This window comes from Falco biarmicus, chromosome 13 (genome assembly GCF_023638135.1).
Source record: "Falco biarmicus isolate bFalBia1 chromosome 13, bFalBia1.pri, whole genome shotgun sequence".
In the NCBI taxonomy this organism is placed as follows: Eukaryota; Metazoa; Chordata; class Aves; order Falconiformes; family Falconidae; genus Falco; species Falco biarmicus.
In genome coordinates, this window is record NC_079300.1 from 23,054,210 (window position 1) to 23,071,069 (window position 16,860).

The window sequence follows — 16,860 nt, forward strand, 5'->3', positions numbered from 1 at the left end:
CTTGCAGTGGTATTTTCGATTATGCTTTGTGTTTGACTTTGGAATCCTAGTCATCTGTTTTGCAGCATCTCTGAAGAGAATCATTGCTTCCCAGTCATGTTACATGGCAAAAGTCATCTTGGATGAGAGCATTTCAGAATAAGGTGTCCTGTGAGTAGAACTACAATACTTTATTATTCACATTGTTACTCTCAAGGTGGTGGTTTTACCCTTCCTTTCTGGAGGAAAGGCTCATTGTCAGAGCTGTCAGGATACTGCCTTTCCTTTTTTTTTTTGTCTAAAGCTGGTAGAAGTGAAGTTGTATTTTGGGGTCCTGATACAAAATGTTTATTATAGATGTGATGTGTGGAGATCATTCAGCAATTTTTGAGGACTGATTGTTGTGCAGGCTCAGCAACTCAGCTGTTGGAGGAATTCCTGAAGTCACAATGTATTTGAGTGGCTGTCTGACTACAGAGGTAAATCGCCATCTTCAGGCCCTGTAGTTCACTCAACCAGGTGGATATGATTTATGTTTGTCTGGGTACTCATATGTCACCTGGTGGCATCTGTCACCACGATTTTTGCACACCTCATCTAGTTCAGTGTATGCATCTTTCAAGCACTCTGAAGTGGTGAACGTAAAGTCATCCATCGTATGGAGAGCTATCCTAAAAGGTTGTCCATTACTGCTCTGATGTATTTGTTGTTTATGTTGACTTTCAATCCAATGATTGCTGAATTGTTTACCCCTTTGATTTTCCTTCTGTTGAATTCCCTTCATGGAAGGTGACTGAAGATGAAGTAAAAAAGTCTTGCCTATTTTATTTTCCTTTTTCATGCTTGGCAGTCTCTACATGCATGTCATGGGAGGGTAAGCATGGGCTGGTATTTTGATATTTAATCTAAACAAAGATTTAGATACTGCTCCCTCCACCCCAGTGTATTACAACCTATAAATCAAATTAACATTTTTGTTTAAATGGAACAATGAAAAATTGTTCTATTAGTTACCCTAGTATTAATAGGCTGAGGTTTCTGGGAGGATAACTGTTGATTTCTTGTGGGTTCAATGGAAACCATTACTATTACCATGTGATTTTAATGTGTGTATTCTCACACACAGAAGGCTGATAAAAGAAATTAAATAATCCAGTTAACTAACCATATTCATAAAAGCAAGTGTGCCAGTGGTTGTTTCAGTGAATAAATGAAAAATGAATTAGTGTAAGCTCTTATTGCATCTTAGATGATTGAACATGAGGTTGTATTGTAACTATTTTCCAACATTGTTCACTTCTGATAGCAAGTTTTAAATTGTTTTACATTTTGAAATAGCTGACACTACTCATGAAGGAGGACTTGACTCCTCAACAACCAAAGTGATTTTTGTTATTTATGTATGTCATGTATGTACTATGCAGTAAAATTTAAACTGTTCATCAGACTCACTTTGTTATATTTTAGAAGTGTAGGAAACTTTATGCTCTTAGACCAGGCTTAATAAAGCAGAGAAAATGCTTATTCCTGGACAAACCCTCCAAAATCCAAACCAAAAATTTGCAATCCTGTGTCTGGCAATTGTTCACATGAATGCACTAATTTATAGAAGTTAATCCCTTGTCCAGTGCTGATAAGGAAATTGAGGCAGTCTCCAAAAGAAAACCCAAACATGAAGCCCAGGGAATTTTCTTTGGCTTATGCTAATAAACTTTGGATTCATGGGACAGAAACCTTACACAGGCCATGAGTTAAAAACTGTCATCTTGATTAAAGTTTATTGGGTTGTGGAGAGGTTTTTTGGTGGTTGGTTTTCAGTGGGGTTTGTTTCTTTTTCATGTTTCATTTTCAGTGGGGGTGTTGCAGTGTTTGAGGTTGGTTTTTTCTTTGGTGTTTGGGCTTCAGGGTGGTTTGGGGTTTGGTTGTTTGGGTTTTTTTATGTTTAGTGTTTTTTGGTTTGGTGATTTTTCAGTTTTTTTGCTGTTTAGGTGTGGGTTTGAGAGGGGGTATTGGCTTTTCAGGGTTTTTCTGGTTAGGGTTTTTTTTTTTCCCCTGTGCATGAGCATTATATGGTCTGTAAACTAATGTCCATATCTGCAGAAAGGGAAAAATTGCATATTTGAGTTGGTGTCACAATTGATATCATAGAAGCTACCAGCAAGTCTTAACTCTGGGGTTTTTTTCTGTCATAAATGTAAGTTAGCAGAGCTGAATACTGAATGGCAAGGAGTTTCATTCTAACCTTGAGATGAGATTGGCATTTGTCTGTAATATTTTTATGTAAGCCTGTATCAGTGAAACTTTTAAAGCGTTGGAGTTTTAACAGGAAGGTACCAAACTACCTTAAAGTAAGTGTGTTGGCTTATCTGCTGTTTTCAGTTATATGTAACCATAAAAGCATGAAACACGCAACTTTTGCTACTGTCATTACTTATGGCTAATGTACATTGGTACTGGCTGTTTATAGTGATGTGCTGTAAATCTAAACTCTTACCTAGAAGAGATACTACTTGGGGTAGTTACTTTGTTATAAAGAACCAGGCTGCATAAACAGATGTGCCTAATTCTCAGTTGTCATAGAAATGCAAAAGAGGCTTACATTTTGTAGGCACTGTTCAGCAGGGAATAAAGTTTCTAAAAACTTTGTTTATGCTAAAAGAGTACTATTTCATAGTACTTACTTAACAGTATCATGGAAAAGGAGGGAAATAAAGCAGCAAAGTCCTATTGCAGCCTGCTCTGGAGGTGGCAGAACAGCAATGGGGTCATTCCTGCCCGCTGGGCAGGTTAACACCATAAAGCTGCAGAGCTTCCCAGTCTGTTGTGGATTTTCCTATGACACTGAGAGGAAGATGTGTAGTGGGCAAGAGTTAAATGTATGGAAGTATTTCTTTCGTTTGGTTTTTTTATAGTGATTATTTCCTTTTATTATTTACTTTTTGTATAGTTTCTAGTAGTAAATCCCAGACATTATTACTAGGAGAAATTAATCTTTAAAAGCCCCACCAAACTACACATAGAATTTTATATGAAACTAGCATTTGATAAATTTGCTGTAGTATTAATAACCTAATTCAGCATTACAGTTTGTGTTAGTGTTTGTGACAATTTACAGTGACCTTTATTACAGAAGAATAAATATCTGTTTTCCTTTATAATACTGTTTCAACATGTTTGAGGAAAATTTTTTGTTTCATTATTTTTTTATTCTTAGTTTTCTAAACATTTATCCTAAGCAGTTCTTAGAGAATATAAATTCATAGCAAGAGGAAATTTTTTGCTGTTTTTGATAGGATTGTTTTGAAAAGCAATGCCACTTAAGAGCCTGGAGGATTTTATACATACTTGGGACAAGCAATAATAAATACTTCATGATGAAAACAAATAGCATTCCAAAGAAATAGAATTTGAAGTTAATTCTGGACCAGGGAGGGTTTGAAACTACCTGTAATAATTTATGGGACAGAGAAGAGAATTGCGGTGGAAATTTAAAAAAAAAAACAAGGTGGCAGAATTTAATTATTTCCTGTTTGCATGCCTGCCAGAGTTAAGAAGCATATTTGAATAGGTGAACTTTTAAGTTACTGTAGAGGACAGAAGTTATTTAGAGCCAGTAATAAACTGTTCTATATTTTGAGTACTAAAGCTTGCATTTTTAGGTGGAAAGCTCTCATGTACATCATGTTTGCATAGTGCTGGGTTACTCAGTTGTTGTGAGTCATCTTGGTTATTGTATGTGATTTTAGGTACCTTAAGTGTTAGCAACCTTGATTTTTCTCTTCCAGTTGGTTTTATTTCTGCTTTGGAACAAGCTGATATGGCCTCAGAAGCTCTTATCGATATAATCCAATTTATGTGGTTCTAGGCCAGACTCTAGACTGAAATCTTTACAAATCGCAAGAATACGGCAGAGTTGCAGTCATTCTTGGCTAGCGTGATTTCATACGATTTTAATTTTTACATTTAATGTTTTCATTTAAAATATAAGGGAACAATTTATATCTAGAAACTGAAAAGAAAGGAACTGAAATTTGGAAAATAAAATTATTGTGTGAGGACAAACCTTGTAATAAGGGTAACATTAATGAGTTCAGACTGTAATGTCTTTCCCTTTAAATGAGAATGTGTTATAGCATTGTATTTTATCAAAGTACCAGAAAATAATTGTTGTTTGTAAGTCAAGTGAAATTATTTCCAATTTCAGATCAAGAGACGGGCTTAATAATATACACATATTTGCATGCTTCTGGAAAATTTTATCTTGGTCTGTTCATCATTTTGCTTATAATGAGGATGTTTTAAAACAGAGGATAGTTTGGACTGACCTTTCAACAGGAGACAGGCCTGTAAATCTCGCTGAATCTTAATGCTATTTTGTAAGTCAAACTCACTTAAGTTCTTTTGAAAATTTTACCCTATTATATCAAAACAAATATGAAGTTACTAAATTGTCATTTTAGAATATTAAATTGTCATGTGCCAGTATCAGAAATTATGAGTCCAGGTGTATCATTTCCATTACAAAGCAACAGAAGGAACTTGCTGCATTTAAGTTTCTTTGTTGAAACAACTGAATTAGGAAAAAAGAAAGAGGATTTTTCCCCCTTCAGTATCATATTTGGTGTAGTTATTTAAAATGCTTGTTACATTAGAAATCATTTTTGTTTCATTTCTGTTTATTTGAAACACCCTTTCTCCCCTTTCTGTTACTGGAGGTGTGTGGCCCATATCAGTGCTCTATTTCCCTGTTGATTTCTTAAAATGAGAGCTACAGTTCTGTTCCCTGAATTTAGGCCACAACTGCAAAGTCTAACATAAAAAAGCTTGTGTTAATGATTACATTATGTTACAGGAGTAGAAAAATATGGGCATTTTTTCAAATTTAATCAACATCATCAGCCAGATAGAAAGGGTCTTTAATAGCTTTTAAGCTGGTGTTTGGACCATAGTGCTATAAGTCTAACTTGAGATTTCATTAGCCCCATCTTTGTTCTTGAATCTTCTGATTTGTCTGAATCATATTAATCACAGCTGCTGTAATTTATATGCTGTAATTAATATGCTGTAATTTTGGCTTTAACACAATGAAAAGGCACAATGATTTTGATAAATAACAAGCATCAGATGCTTAAGAACAAAGCAGTGGTCAGTTAAGTCATGCATTGCTCTGGCTATATAACAGCTGCACTTACTGGAATATAAAACTTAGTTATATCTAGCAATTTTGATGGTTTGCATCATAAATTGTAAACTTCTCTACTTGCTTGAAAATGGTATGTTCATCCAGCTGTCCTTTTTCAATCATCTAAAACAATAAACATTGATAGTAATTGTGAGCAGTTCACAGAGGAGCAAGGCTGCTTTTTAATTTTTGTAATTGCTGTTTCTGTATTAAAAATAATACCTAAATGAAGTTGTTCATAGCCTGTTATAACTTTGATGTTAACTGTGTTTTGAAGAGGTTGGACTAGATGAACTCACAAGGTCCCATCCACCCTAAAATTTCAAGATTCTGTGAAAATGACGTATTTTTCCTTTTTTCTTTTCTTTTTTTCAAAAGGAAGGTATCAGGTGATTGAAGGTATTATGTCTCCTGTTAATGACAGCTACGGAAAGAAAGGCTTGGTTTCGGCAAGGCACCGGATAGCAATGGCTAAACTAGCACTGGAGACGTCTGATTGGATTCGAGTTGATCCATGGGAGAGTGAGCAGGAGACATGGACAGAGACAGTAAAAGTATTAAGGTAATTACTTTTTTCTCCCCTTTTCTTTATGAAGCTACTGATTGCCAGAAATCTGTCTACCAGATCAATGCACAGAAGTTGCTCCTGTTAAAACCCCCGAGCAAAGCAGAACATGTCTGTTTATGGCATCATCTGCTATGAGATAAAGTATTATATCTGTGAGCAATGAAAATTCACATCACTTTCCTTCAGAAAGGTTGTGTAGTCAGTATTCCCCATCTGGAGTCTTTCCTTTCCGAGTGCAAAGCAGATATGTTTTCCTCATGCCTATGCAATACTGTACAGTACTGCACTTTCGCCATTTAGGTAGTTAGATGCGTGTTGGAAAGCCTCTGCCAAGAAAGGGTCTTGCAAAATTATAGTTGCTGAAAGAGTTCTGCAGAAAAGTTCTTGGCTGTCATGTTATTTCTCTTGGGTATAAGCCTCTAAGCCTGTAATATAGGTATCTTAGTCAGAAAGTAAGAGAGTTTACAAACAAACCTATTCTTCAGGAGCATTCCTATTTCAGATTAGCTATGTTGGCATTATTATGCCTGCAGGTTTATCTAGTCACACATCCTTGAAAAGTTTTCATATTAACTATAATGGCAAGTTAAATGCAAGCCCATAACTGCTGATGTTTTCTTCAAAATTACTGAGTTGGCTGTGGTTTTGTGCTGGAAGATAAAATTAAAGAGTTTGTCCCAAACCTGTTAACTTGATGTAAGGACTTTGAAACGTACCTTTTTCCCATATGATTGGTCTTGGTAATAAATGCAGGCGAGGTATGAAAACACAAACTTCTTGTGCTAGCCACTCTTTTGGAAACATAGATGCTACAGCATTCAACAGATACTGTTGAAGTGAAAGAGTTCATTTATGTCTTTCAAGAAAGCAAGTGTGCTATAAGAACTATCAATGATTCTTCATTTCTATCCACATTTTCTAGGTTACTCTCTCACTCAGAACAGTTGTACATGTAGCTTAAGGCTCTAAAATGTGCCTTCCAACAACTGCCCAGAAAGCTCTTGTGGTCTTTATGAAAGCAGTTAAAAACCAGACCGGTTATTTTACAAAAACATACATCAAAATACCCTACATACTTACCAGACAATTAGTGGAGCCTTTTCAGTTCTGCTTCTGTTTGCTTCACTGACTGAACACAGATATCCAGTTGCTTATTCTGTGCCTTCCAGCCAGCCAGTAGAATAGGATCAGAGCAGAAGGAAGACTAGGCAACGCTACCCTGTCTTTGCAGAAAACCTTTCTGTTCCTTTCTCTAATCACAATTGTATATTCCAGTGTGAGAAATCACCAAAAGGTCTGTCCTGCAGTATTCGTTGGGTATGGAATTTTTCTCCTAAACTTCAGTTTTGTAAAACTATTTTCCTCCAGAGAAGCAGCTACAAACTTAAGGATCAGGTGATCCTATTTACAAAGGCACAGCCTCAACTGAAGTACTATTTTTTGGTTTGTAAACTGTAAATCCACCTCAGAGTCCTTTAGGATAAGAGGTATAGTAAATAAAACCTGTATGTATAATTTTCTGCTCAGAGAAAGTAGTATCAATGTCGTACAGACAGCCAAACTTCCTGTCTGCCTAGAAAGTTTACACAAATACATTAGAAACAAAAGGAGGGCTAAGGATAATCTTCATCCTTTATTAGATGTGACAGGGAACATTGCCAGAAAGGATGAGGAAAAGGCTGAGGTACTTAATGTTTTCTTTGCCTCAGTCTTTAATAGCAAGACCAGCTTCCCTCTGGGTACTCAGCCTCCTGAGCTGGAAGACAGGGATGAGGAGCAGAATGTAGTCCCCACAGTCCAGGAGGAAACAGTCAGTGACCTGCTGCTCCACTTGGACATGCACAAGTCTATGGGGCCAGATGGGATCCATGTGAGGGTACTGAGGGAGCTAGCGGAGGAGCTCACCAAGCCACTTTCCATCATTTATCAACAGTCCCAGCTAACTGGGGATGTCCCAGAAGACTGGAGGTCAGCCAGTGTGACATACATCTACAAGAAGGGCCAGAAGGAGGATCCGCGACACTACGGGCCTGCCAGCCTGCCCTGGGTGCCGGGGAAGGTGCCGGAGCAGACGGTGCTGAGCACCATCACCCAGCACGTGCAGGACAGCCGGGGGGTCAGGCCCGGCCAGCGCGGGGTTATGGCAGGCAGGGCCTGCCTGGCTGCCCTGATCTCCTTGTGGGACAAGGTGACCCCCCTGACGGGTGAGGGACAGGCTGCGGGTGGTGGCTGCCCGGGCTGGAGCGAAGCCTTAGGCACCGTCCCCACAGCATCTCCTGCAGCCACCGGCTGCTCCCGGCCGGACCGGGGGGGCTCTGCGCGGGGTCAGGAGCTGGGGGGCGGCCGGGCCAGGGAGCGGTGGGGAATGGAGTCACATCCCACCGGCACCGGGCACATGGGGGGGTTCCCCAGGCTCAGCACTGGGGCCTGTCCTGTTTAATACCTTTATTGATGATCTGGACAAAGGGATTGAGTGCACCGTCAGGAAGTTTGCAGATGACACCAAGTTGGGGGGAGTGTTGATATGCTTGAGGGTAGGAAGGCTCTGCAGAGGGATCTGGACGGGCTGGACCAAGGAAGGCCAATTGTACAGATTAACGAGGCTCAGTGCCAGGTCCTGCACCTGGGTCACAGCAACCCCAGGCAATGCTACAGGCTGGGGAAAGAGCAACTGGAAAGCCACCTGACGGAAAAGGGCCTGGGGGTGCTGTCTGATGGCCAGCTGAACACAAGCAGGCAGTGTGCTCATGTGACCAAGGCAGCCAACAGTGTCCTGGCTTGATCCAAAACAGTGTGGCCGGCAGGACCAGGGCAGTGATGTTCCCCCCATACTTGGCACGGGTGAGGTCACATCTCAAATCCTGGGTTCAATTTTGGGCCACTCACTTCAAGAGGGACATGGAGGTGCTGGAGCATGTTGAGAATGGCAAAGGAGCTGGTGAAGGGTCTAGAGAACAAGTCTTATGAGGAGCAGCTGAGGGAACTGGGGCTGTTCAGCCTGGAGAAAAGGAGACTCAGGGGACACCTTATCGCTCCCTACAGCTGCCTGACAGGGGCTGCAGGCAGATGGGGATCAGTCTCTTCTCCCAGGTAACAAGTGGCAGGACAAGAGGAAACAGCCTCAAGTTGTGCCAGTGGAGGTTTAGATCAGATATTAGGAAAAAATTTTCCCTGAAAGGGTGGTGAAGAATTGGAACAGGCTGCCCAGGGAAGTGGTGGAATCACCATCTCTGGAGGCATTTAAAAAACACATAGATGTGGTGCTTAGTGACATGGCTTATTGGTAGATTTGGCAGTCCTGGATTAATGGTTGGACTTGATGATCTCAGAAATCTTTTCCAGCCTAATTGATTGTATGATTCTATGAAAGTGAACCTCTAGTTTCATAAATAAATTCACAAAATGTTAAAATGTATGCCTGTTAAGGAGAGAAATGAGCTTAAATAATTTTTTTCCTAAATGATAACCTGTATTAATGAGCTGGACCAGTGCCATAATCTGATGTTGAACCCTGTCCCTTGGATGTGGGAAGTAGCATCCTGATGAAACAGTACACGTAGGTGTTTTGGCTTTGTATTTTATTTTAACTGTCATACATTGATATTAAAAAAAAAGAGGCAGCTTTAAGGCTAGAACCTTACCAAGTATAAACAGGCAATGGTTTATAGTGAAGTTGTGCTTCTTCATAGGTGTTGAAGGTTAATCTAGAGATTCTTCCCTGGTCAAGGAACCGAGAACCAATTGCTGCCTTCACTATAATCTCCCTCAGGTGGGAACTTTAGCACCAATAGAAAGAGATTTTGCTATTGCAAGGCAAAGGCAAAAAACATTATTGTACCTAAATGTCTCTTCTTATCAGTATTTTGAATTGTATGCTTAGCTGCAGTAGAACATTGTGTCCTGAGACATGAGTGGCCTTTTCCTACAGGACTTGTTTTACCTAAGCGCGGTGAAAATGTCATATTTCATCAGAATCAGTGGATTTTGCAGAGGGTCCCAAATAGTTATGACATAAAAGAATTTTAAGGAGCAAAGGTCATACCTCACTTGTGACAATGCTATTAGTTGCCTGTTACGTTTAGTGAGAATGGAAATTTTGGAGACTATCTCAAGGCTTTTTTTAGAGAGGAGGAGGGAGCATGATAGAGCTATTTCCCATGTTGTTTGTGAAAATTCTTCCTAGACAAGAAAACAGTACTGTCAGAAACCAAAGAACTATATTAATTTGTCCTGTAATGTAGATTTGATTGTGGTGTGGATATGCTATGAATTAATTTAGAGTTGGCAAAGATGTATCTTACCCAACTTTCATTAGATTGTACTTGTGATTTAATTATATAGTTATTCAAAGCTTCATGCACTGTTCGGAAAACGCTTGCTAAACTGACAGTTGGTATACCTTTAAAATAATTTAAGCCTCCCTGCCCCAGCACTTGAAACACATGCTGAACAGACCTTTTGGCAGTTAAGATTTTGCAGAGCTTGTAACATTAGTCCTGCAGCGAGCTCTTTGCCAAGAGTTCTTATTTTTGAGTCACGGCCTAAGAATTTCAGCCTATCGTACAAAGATAGTGTGCTTGACTATGCATAGCATCAGCCTGTTTACAACAAGGCAGGATTAAAAATAGAAATGTAGGAAAGTACAGGCCAAGTTACTGCTACTTACACTCTACTACTGTATGTTCCTCACCTCTTGTCTCTGCAGTTTCTTTAGCCAGTGGCTGAGCATCAAAAATTACTGGAGATTGTTATGCAGCCTGTCTAGGTGTGGATTCCTGACACTGATGCACCTTATTGCTGTGACTAGAAGTATTTGCATGATTTGGAGTGTACATTTAAATCACTAAACTGTAAATTCATTCCTTAGGCCAGACATACAAAGGGTTACCTATGGCTTTGTACATGCACTGAATTCAGACTGTACCTTGTAACTCATAATCTTTGCTTTGATACAGTTATATAAGACCTGATGCTCACTTTGGCTATATATGTACTAGACAGAGATGGGACACTGGCTTGAGCCTGTGTCTGCCTGTCCTGTTCAACCGCAAGCTTGTTTCCTGAAATGGTTTTGGCTCCTGCTCGTATGAGCAGTGCCTAAGCACAGCCCAGGATGGTGCAAGTTCAGTACTATTCCAAACAGGCAAGGCCATGCTGATTTGAAAGGAAAGGAGTTCAGGTGTTTGGATCCAAGATTAGCACTTGCTCTCATGATCAAGGAAAGGGTCACTACCATGACATAATAGTACCAGTACTGCAGTGAGGCACCAGTGACGAGGAACAGCAAAAGAATAAAAGTAATAGAAACGTGGAAAAACTGTCGAAAGGGTCCTTGCCTGCCTTCATGGATCTGAACTCGCTGAAATTAGAAGCATAGCAGATGTCAGAAGTTTTACAAGAATTGTATATTCTGGGTTTCTCAGGATTATGATTCTTTTAATTAAAATGAAAGGGAAAACCACATGGTGTGAACTCAGGGAATGTTTTTATGGAGGAGAGGATGAGAGAGAACAAGAATGTCTCCTGAAAATAGCACACATTATAGAAACATCATCATGAGGGGTTGTATTTAATCAAGGAATTCAATCTAGTGATTAAAGTGTGATTTAATCCTGTTTAAAGCAAAAACCTCCACAATGTTTTAAATGTAATGTTGCTACCAAAATTGCTGTAACGGTAGAATTTCAAAAAGGAATTAAAAACCAGAATGCCATTATGGAGATTGTTTGTGAATTCTGCGTAATGTTAACTGCATTGATACTAATCTCATGGTAGAATGAATATGCTAAATTCTTAACAAATTTTATTCAAATCCAAAGTGCATAAAGCAGACTGTGTTCTTGAATCTGAAAGTGCCAGGTAATCGCTTTGTGCATCTCTGAGAGGATTACCTCACACAGAAGCCTTTATTTTAAATGCAGGCACCATTACAATGAATCACTCAGATTGCTCCAGTCCAAGAAGGAATTCATGAAAAACAAACAGCCCATAGAAAGATCTACGGAGGATTCCCTTTCTTACCAGCACTCAGGTTGGTTCATAACTGTAAACCTGACTCTTTTGTTTAGCATTAAAACCAATACAGCTTTACCAGACTAGACTAATTGAGTAAGTTGAACACAGTAGCTGGTAAATTTTGAGAGTTGGAGCTGCCTACCAAAAACAAGCCATGCCAAATGCCAGCATGACTTCTGGTGCAGTTATTTTGCAGTAACTCCAACAGATAGGAAACTTGTTTTGGTTTTTTTATCTTGGTTTTATAAGCATCTCTTTAGCTGCGTCAGAGATGTATGTTGTGGCCCTGCTGGTTTTGCAAAGCATAGAATATATGAATAAAAACCAAAAAGTATAGGGATTATTTAGAACTGTAATTGTTAGAGTATGGGCGAAGTATATGGATACCACACCAGTGATGCTGATGCATTGATGTTTACTGCATTTCTGGACAGAAAAGCTTCTGTTGACATTAGAAGTATGGCAGGTTCTGCAAATGCTGTTCAGTTTCGGGTTTCCTATTTTATTATATTCCCTAGCCCTACAACTTGCTGGGATGCTGCTAAATTTTTGATACATTAGATTTTTCCTGAAGTATTGCAGCACTTGTTGGACATGAATAATGCATTTAAATTGTTCATGGTTATACAAAAGTTTAAAAAAGATGAGGAGTTGTATCTTTGTAGGTGGTAGTGAAAAAGAAGTCTCAAGGCATTTGGACTGCAGTGGAATCTTGTGTCTGATGGGGTTAATGATTGTTAGCAAGTGGCAAGTCAGATTATTCCACATTGCCACACTATAGTGTGAAAGTAGTAAAGAATATTTTAATTTTCCATTACAAAAAATTATTTTGGCTATTATTTCCTGTAGTTATTTCAGTATGTAAAAATGGTCAAGAAAAAAATGTTAAAACTAGTTTTTCTTTCCCAATAAAGTTTCTCAGTTTAGAATTCATCAGTCATCATCACAGGATTCCTCTATGGTCAGAAACAAAGTGCATGGCAAAAACTAGGTGAGAAGGAGGATGGGCAAGAAATGGGTTTCTCTGTCTTGTACACAGTGGCTGGATTATTTTTTAATTTATTTCTATCTGGCATCAATCCACAAAGAACAATCCTTTAGTCAGAACGGAGAAAGGCTAGTATCCTGTTGTTACGTACCTTTTCTGCCTTCAGTGCTTTGACTGACTGGGCAGTGATACACATTTGGCTATATTAAACATGCAGCCCACCCAAGAGGGAGTGGAATGACTTCTTTCCAATTCCTTTGATCACTAGCATGGTATGGCATGGGAAATGGAGAATGATCAAGAGCTACGGAGAACTCCAGAGCAAAGTAGATTTCTTTCCCTTTCTCATAAATAAATGCTGGTTAGCACAAACTTTCTGATATGCAACTGACCCAATTCCTCCTCCATGCCCCATTCCCACCCCCAAAAAAAATCCCATCCCAACAATGAACTCTGTTGACTTGGGGTTTTCTGTGAAGTTTTTAGAACAGCTCAGTCACCTAATGGAAGCTTTCACATCAGCTTGATGGCTGAATTTAGCAGTGGCAAAATTCAATAATATACTTTCTTCCTACTAAATGTGTGCCTACTAAACTGTAAGATGTCTTTGCATGGTCCTGAACCTCATGATTTTGTTCCACATGAAACAATCAGGTCACTTTAATGTATATTGCAAATAAAAAGGTTTACTGAGGACAGGTGTAAACAAATGATTGTAGTTTTAATAAACTTAGCATTGTTTACTAGTGCTAGTCATTCAGGAAGAAGATGAAAACAAGAATACAGAGTTAGTCTTCTCTGTTTTTCAGTGTCCAGGGATTTGCCATCCCTCCTTGATTCACTAAATATAGATTCATACGCAGTATTTCTTCTCCTGCTTACAAGAGATGGTTGATTGTCTTCATTTCATTTTTAATTGAATCCCCTGCACTTCTGGTCTCTCAGTTGCCTTACATGAATGACTTTGTTGTCACCTGTTGAATGCTTTTCCCTGGCATACTTTATCAGCAGTCTCCCTTAATTAGATCTTAAATCCCGCTACTTCCTTTGTGTTGATAGTTATTTCTCCTTTAGCTTACCCTCTTCCTTTTCCCTGAACACTTCAAAGAATGGAAATTCATTTTTGTCCACCATCATCAACTGAGCTACGCCAATCAAAACCAAGCAAAAATTTCCCTGATCCAGCCATACCATGGCCTGAAGTAAAGGCTATTGTACTTACTTAAAAAAGGAGCGCTGCAGCAGCCATTTGGGTTTTATGCCATTATCTATAGTGGAAGCTGAACATCATTTAGCAAAGTGCCCTTGAAAGGCCAAAGACACATTTTTCTCATTGGCACAGATGATGTGGGGATATGCAGAGATATATTTCTAAAATTGACAATATTTTTTTAAAGCCTACAATCTATTAATTTAGCTTCTGTTAACCTAGAACTGCAATGCATGTGCATGCAGAGAAAACCCATCAACACTATAAAAGCTCTGGTGTAATACTAGCTCTGATACAGCTTGGGACAGAGCACTGGTTTACTGTGGAGGTTGCTGATAAGTAAAAAGCTGTGACATGAAACCCAGGTATGACTCTGGAAAGCAGGAGACTGGAAACAGTCCTAAACATGGAATTGAGGACAGAGAACTGGACAGGAGGAGTAGAATCTGTGAGTGGGAAGACAAGGAAGATTGGAAATGGCTTGAGGAAATAGATGGGCGTAAGACAGCTTGGAAGGCATGAAGCAGAACTGATCAGCTTTGTCATGACAAAGTTTCCAGATTTCCAGAGTTGTGTGAATCTTCAGGTTCTCGATGTCTCATTGTTCATCAGCTGTCAGAAGTATCTGGGACATTCTTTCAGAGCTTCGTACTCTTGTAGCCCTGGTCACAGACAACTTTTGCAGGTACTTCTGCACTAGCTCAGGTGTCAGAGATGAGAGCATTGAATCTAAAGGTTGCAACCTTGCAGATGCAGGTATCAAAATAAAATTTACTGGGTCGTTTGTGGGGAAGGGGCTGTTACAAAAATTTCACATGCCTACCAAATGCACTAATTATAAACTCTAAAAAAAAACAGAATTACATTTTTAAATATCTGGACAGTCTATGGTGAATTGTCAGACATGAATACCATACAGTCCTCCTTCTATAGTAATGCCACATTGAGAGCACAGGAAAGTGTAGTACAGTACCCTGTCTTTGTTGTAGGGGTTGCAAGGTATGTAGTGAGGGGTGTAAGAGGAGAAGAAATGCTTGCTGTAGTTAACTCAACAGTACATACTAAATCTCTGCAAAACTGAGTGTATCTTAAGGCACTGAAGGTATGCTTTTCATGCATCACCACTGGTATGTTTCTTATTTTTCGAATTGCTGATTTAAGGTGTTTGTATAAGACTTGTAGATGTGCTGTTTACAGCCACAGATAAACGTAAAATGGAGACAATACACCCATCCTCCTTCTTCATTTCACATGAATGCAAGGCTGTGAAAATACCTAGTCAATGTTTGTAAAATACTCAGATGGTATAATGATGAGTGCTGTAGAATAGACTTTGAGGAAAGACTTCTGTACGGAGGCTTAAGCAATTCTTGGTCATTATTCAGATAGCAAATTTGGCTGTAGATCTCTTTGTACTAGAACAAATATGCCATGGCCACATGACACATTATCTGTATAATACTCTTCTGGTTCCAGTTTCTCTAAAATTAAATAAAACTTAGTAGGTCAACTAACTAGCTTATTTTACCAGTAAGCGTAGTTAGATTAAATAGTCCGTCATGTTTTAGATTATATAGGTGAACAAACCCAGGTGAAATTCTGTTGTTCTCTGGCTAATGTGACAGCATGCAAACATTGTGCCTGTGTGCCAGAGTGCCGTAGGGCAGCTGCTTCCTAAGGGATGGGGAGCCATCAGCCATCACAGTGGCAGGCAAGGGACACACTAGCTGGGGCTGGTCCCACAGTACCTGAGCAAAACAAGCAGAGCAGACTGGAGTGCAGTAGCCTGGTTCAACCAAGTCTAGTCCTTGTGCTAAAATAATTATCTTCTTTATTTGCTTCTTCCCCTTTTTGGCTTGCTTGAGTGGAGGAGTAATTTTCCTTTAACATTGTACAGATAATATTTGATACACTGAGTGATGATGAACTAGGTGATAAAGTAATTGTGACCAAACATATAAAATCCAAACTAAATTTTGCTTGCAACTTCTTGAAAGAAAACCGGAGTAAAGGTAAATGATTAAAAAAAAACAAACCACCAAAGCCAAACCAACCAACCAAACAAACAAAAAAACCCCAACCAACAAAAAAAAAAAAACCACAGAAAACAAACCAGACCAAAAAAAAAGCCAAAACAAAACCAAAAAACTTAAGAATTAAAAGCCCAGTTTTAAGTGTAAACTTCCTAGAAAACCAAACAAGTGTAGAAGTCTCTCATTTCCTTTTGTCTTTCCAGGTCTACCAGAATTAAAGCTACTCTGTGGGGCTGATTTTCTACAGACATTTAAGACCCCTAATCTCTGGAAGGAAGAACACATCAAAGAAATTGTGGAAAAGTTTGGTTTAGTCTGTATTAGCCGTGCTGGCTCTGATCCTGCTCAGCATATTAATGAATCAGACCTTCTAACTAAATTTCAGCACAATATCTTTCTGGTGAAAGAGTGGATTCAGAATGAAATCAGCGCAACACAAATACGCTATGCCTTGTGCAGAGGGTTAAGTGTAAAATATCTTATACCAGATTCTGTTATATCCTACATTGCACAGCATAATATCTACACGGAAGAGAGTGAGCGGAAGAATGAAGGTGACTTGCTTCAGCCTCTTAAGTTGTGTAACTCAACAGTAAACCCACTAAATGACTGATGTCTGTAGTGTGTGAAGTGGACAGACCTGGCATTTTTTCATATAAAGTTCTTTCAAAATTTATTTCTTGTTCATGTACATCAGTCCAAAATTTCATTAATTCCTGTGGTGTTTTAACTTCATGTTTTTGTATTTGGAAATTGGGATGTTTAGCTGTGTAGCTTAAAATATATAAAGAACAGCTTCCTTGTGAAAATAAAAGAAATAAGATCTTAACAATAAATATGACTCTCTGGTAACACTTAAGGGTCAAGCATAGTACTTTCCTGAAT

The 16,860-nt window shown here is 39.0% G+C and overlaps 1 protein-coding gene across 10 annotated transcripts in view; it reads left to right on the top strand.

The window, feature by feature from the left end:
* The window catches only part of NMNAT3 (nicotinamide nucleotide adenylyltransferase 3), a 32,709-nt gene extending 15,875 nt beyond the window's left edge, over window positions 1-16,834 (top strand). For 8 of the 10 annotated variants that reach the window (XM_056358901.1, XM_056358905.1, XM_056358906.1 and 5 more), the window contains 3 exons: window positions 5,540-5,723; window positions 11,651-11,760; window positions 16,179-16,834. In XM_056358901.1, coding sequence (XP_056214876.1) covers window positions 5,540-5,723; window positions 11,651-11,760; window positions 16,179-16,588 — 704 coding nt within the window. In that variant the 3' untranslated portion in view covers window positions 16,589-16,834. Of the gene's footprint in view, window positions 1-92; window positions 151-3,148; window positions 4,356-5,539; window positions 5,724-11,650; window positions 11,761-16,178 lie in introns of those variants that run through there. The other 2 variants (XM_056358909.1, XM_056358908.1) reach the window with 2 other exon arrangements.
* The last annotated feature ends 26 nt before the right edge of the window (window positions 16,835-16,860 follow it).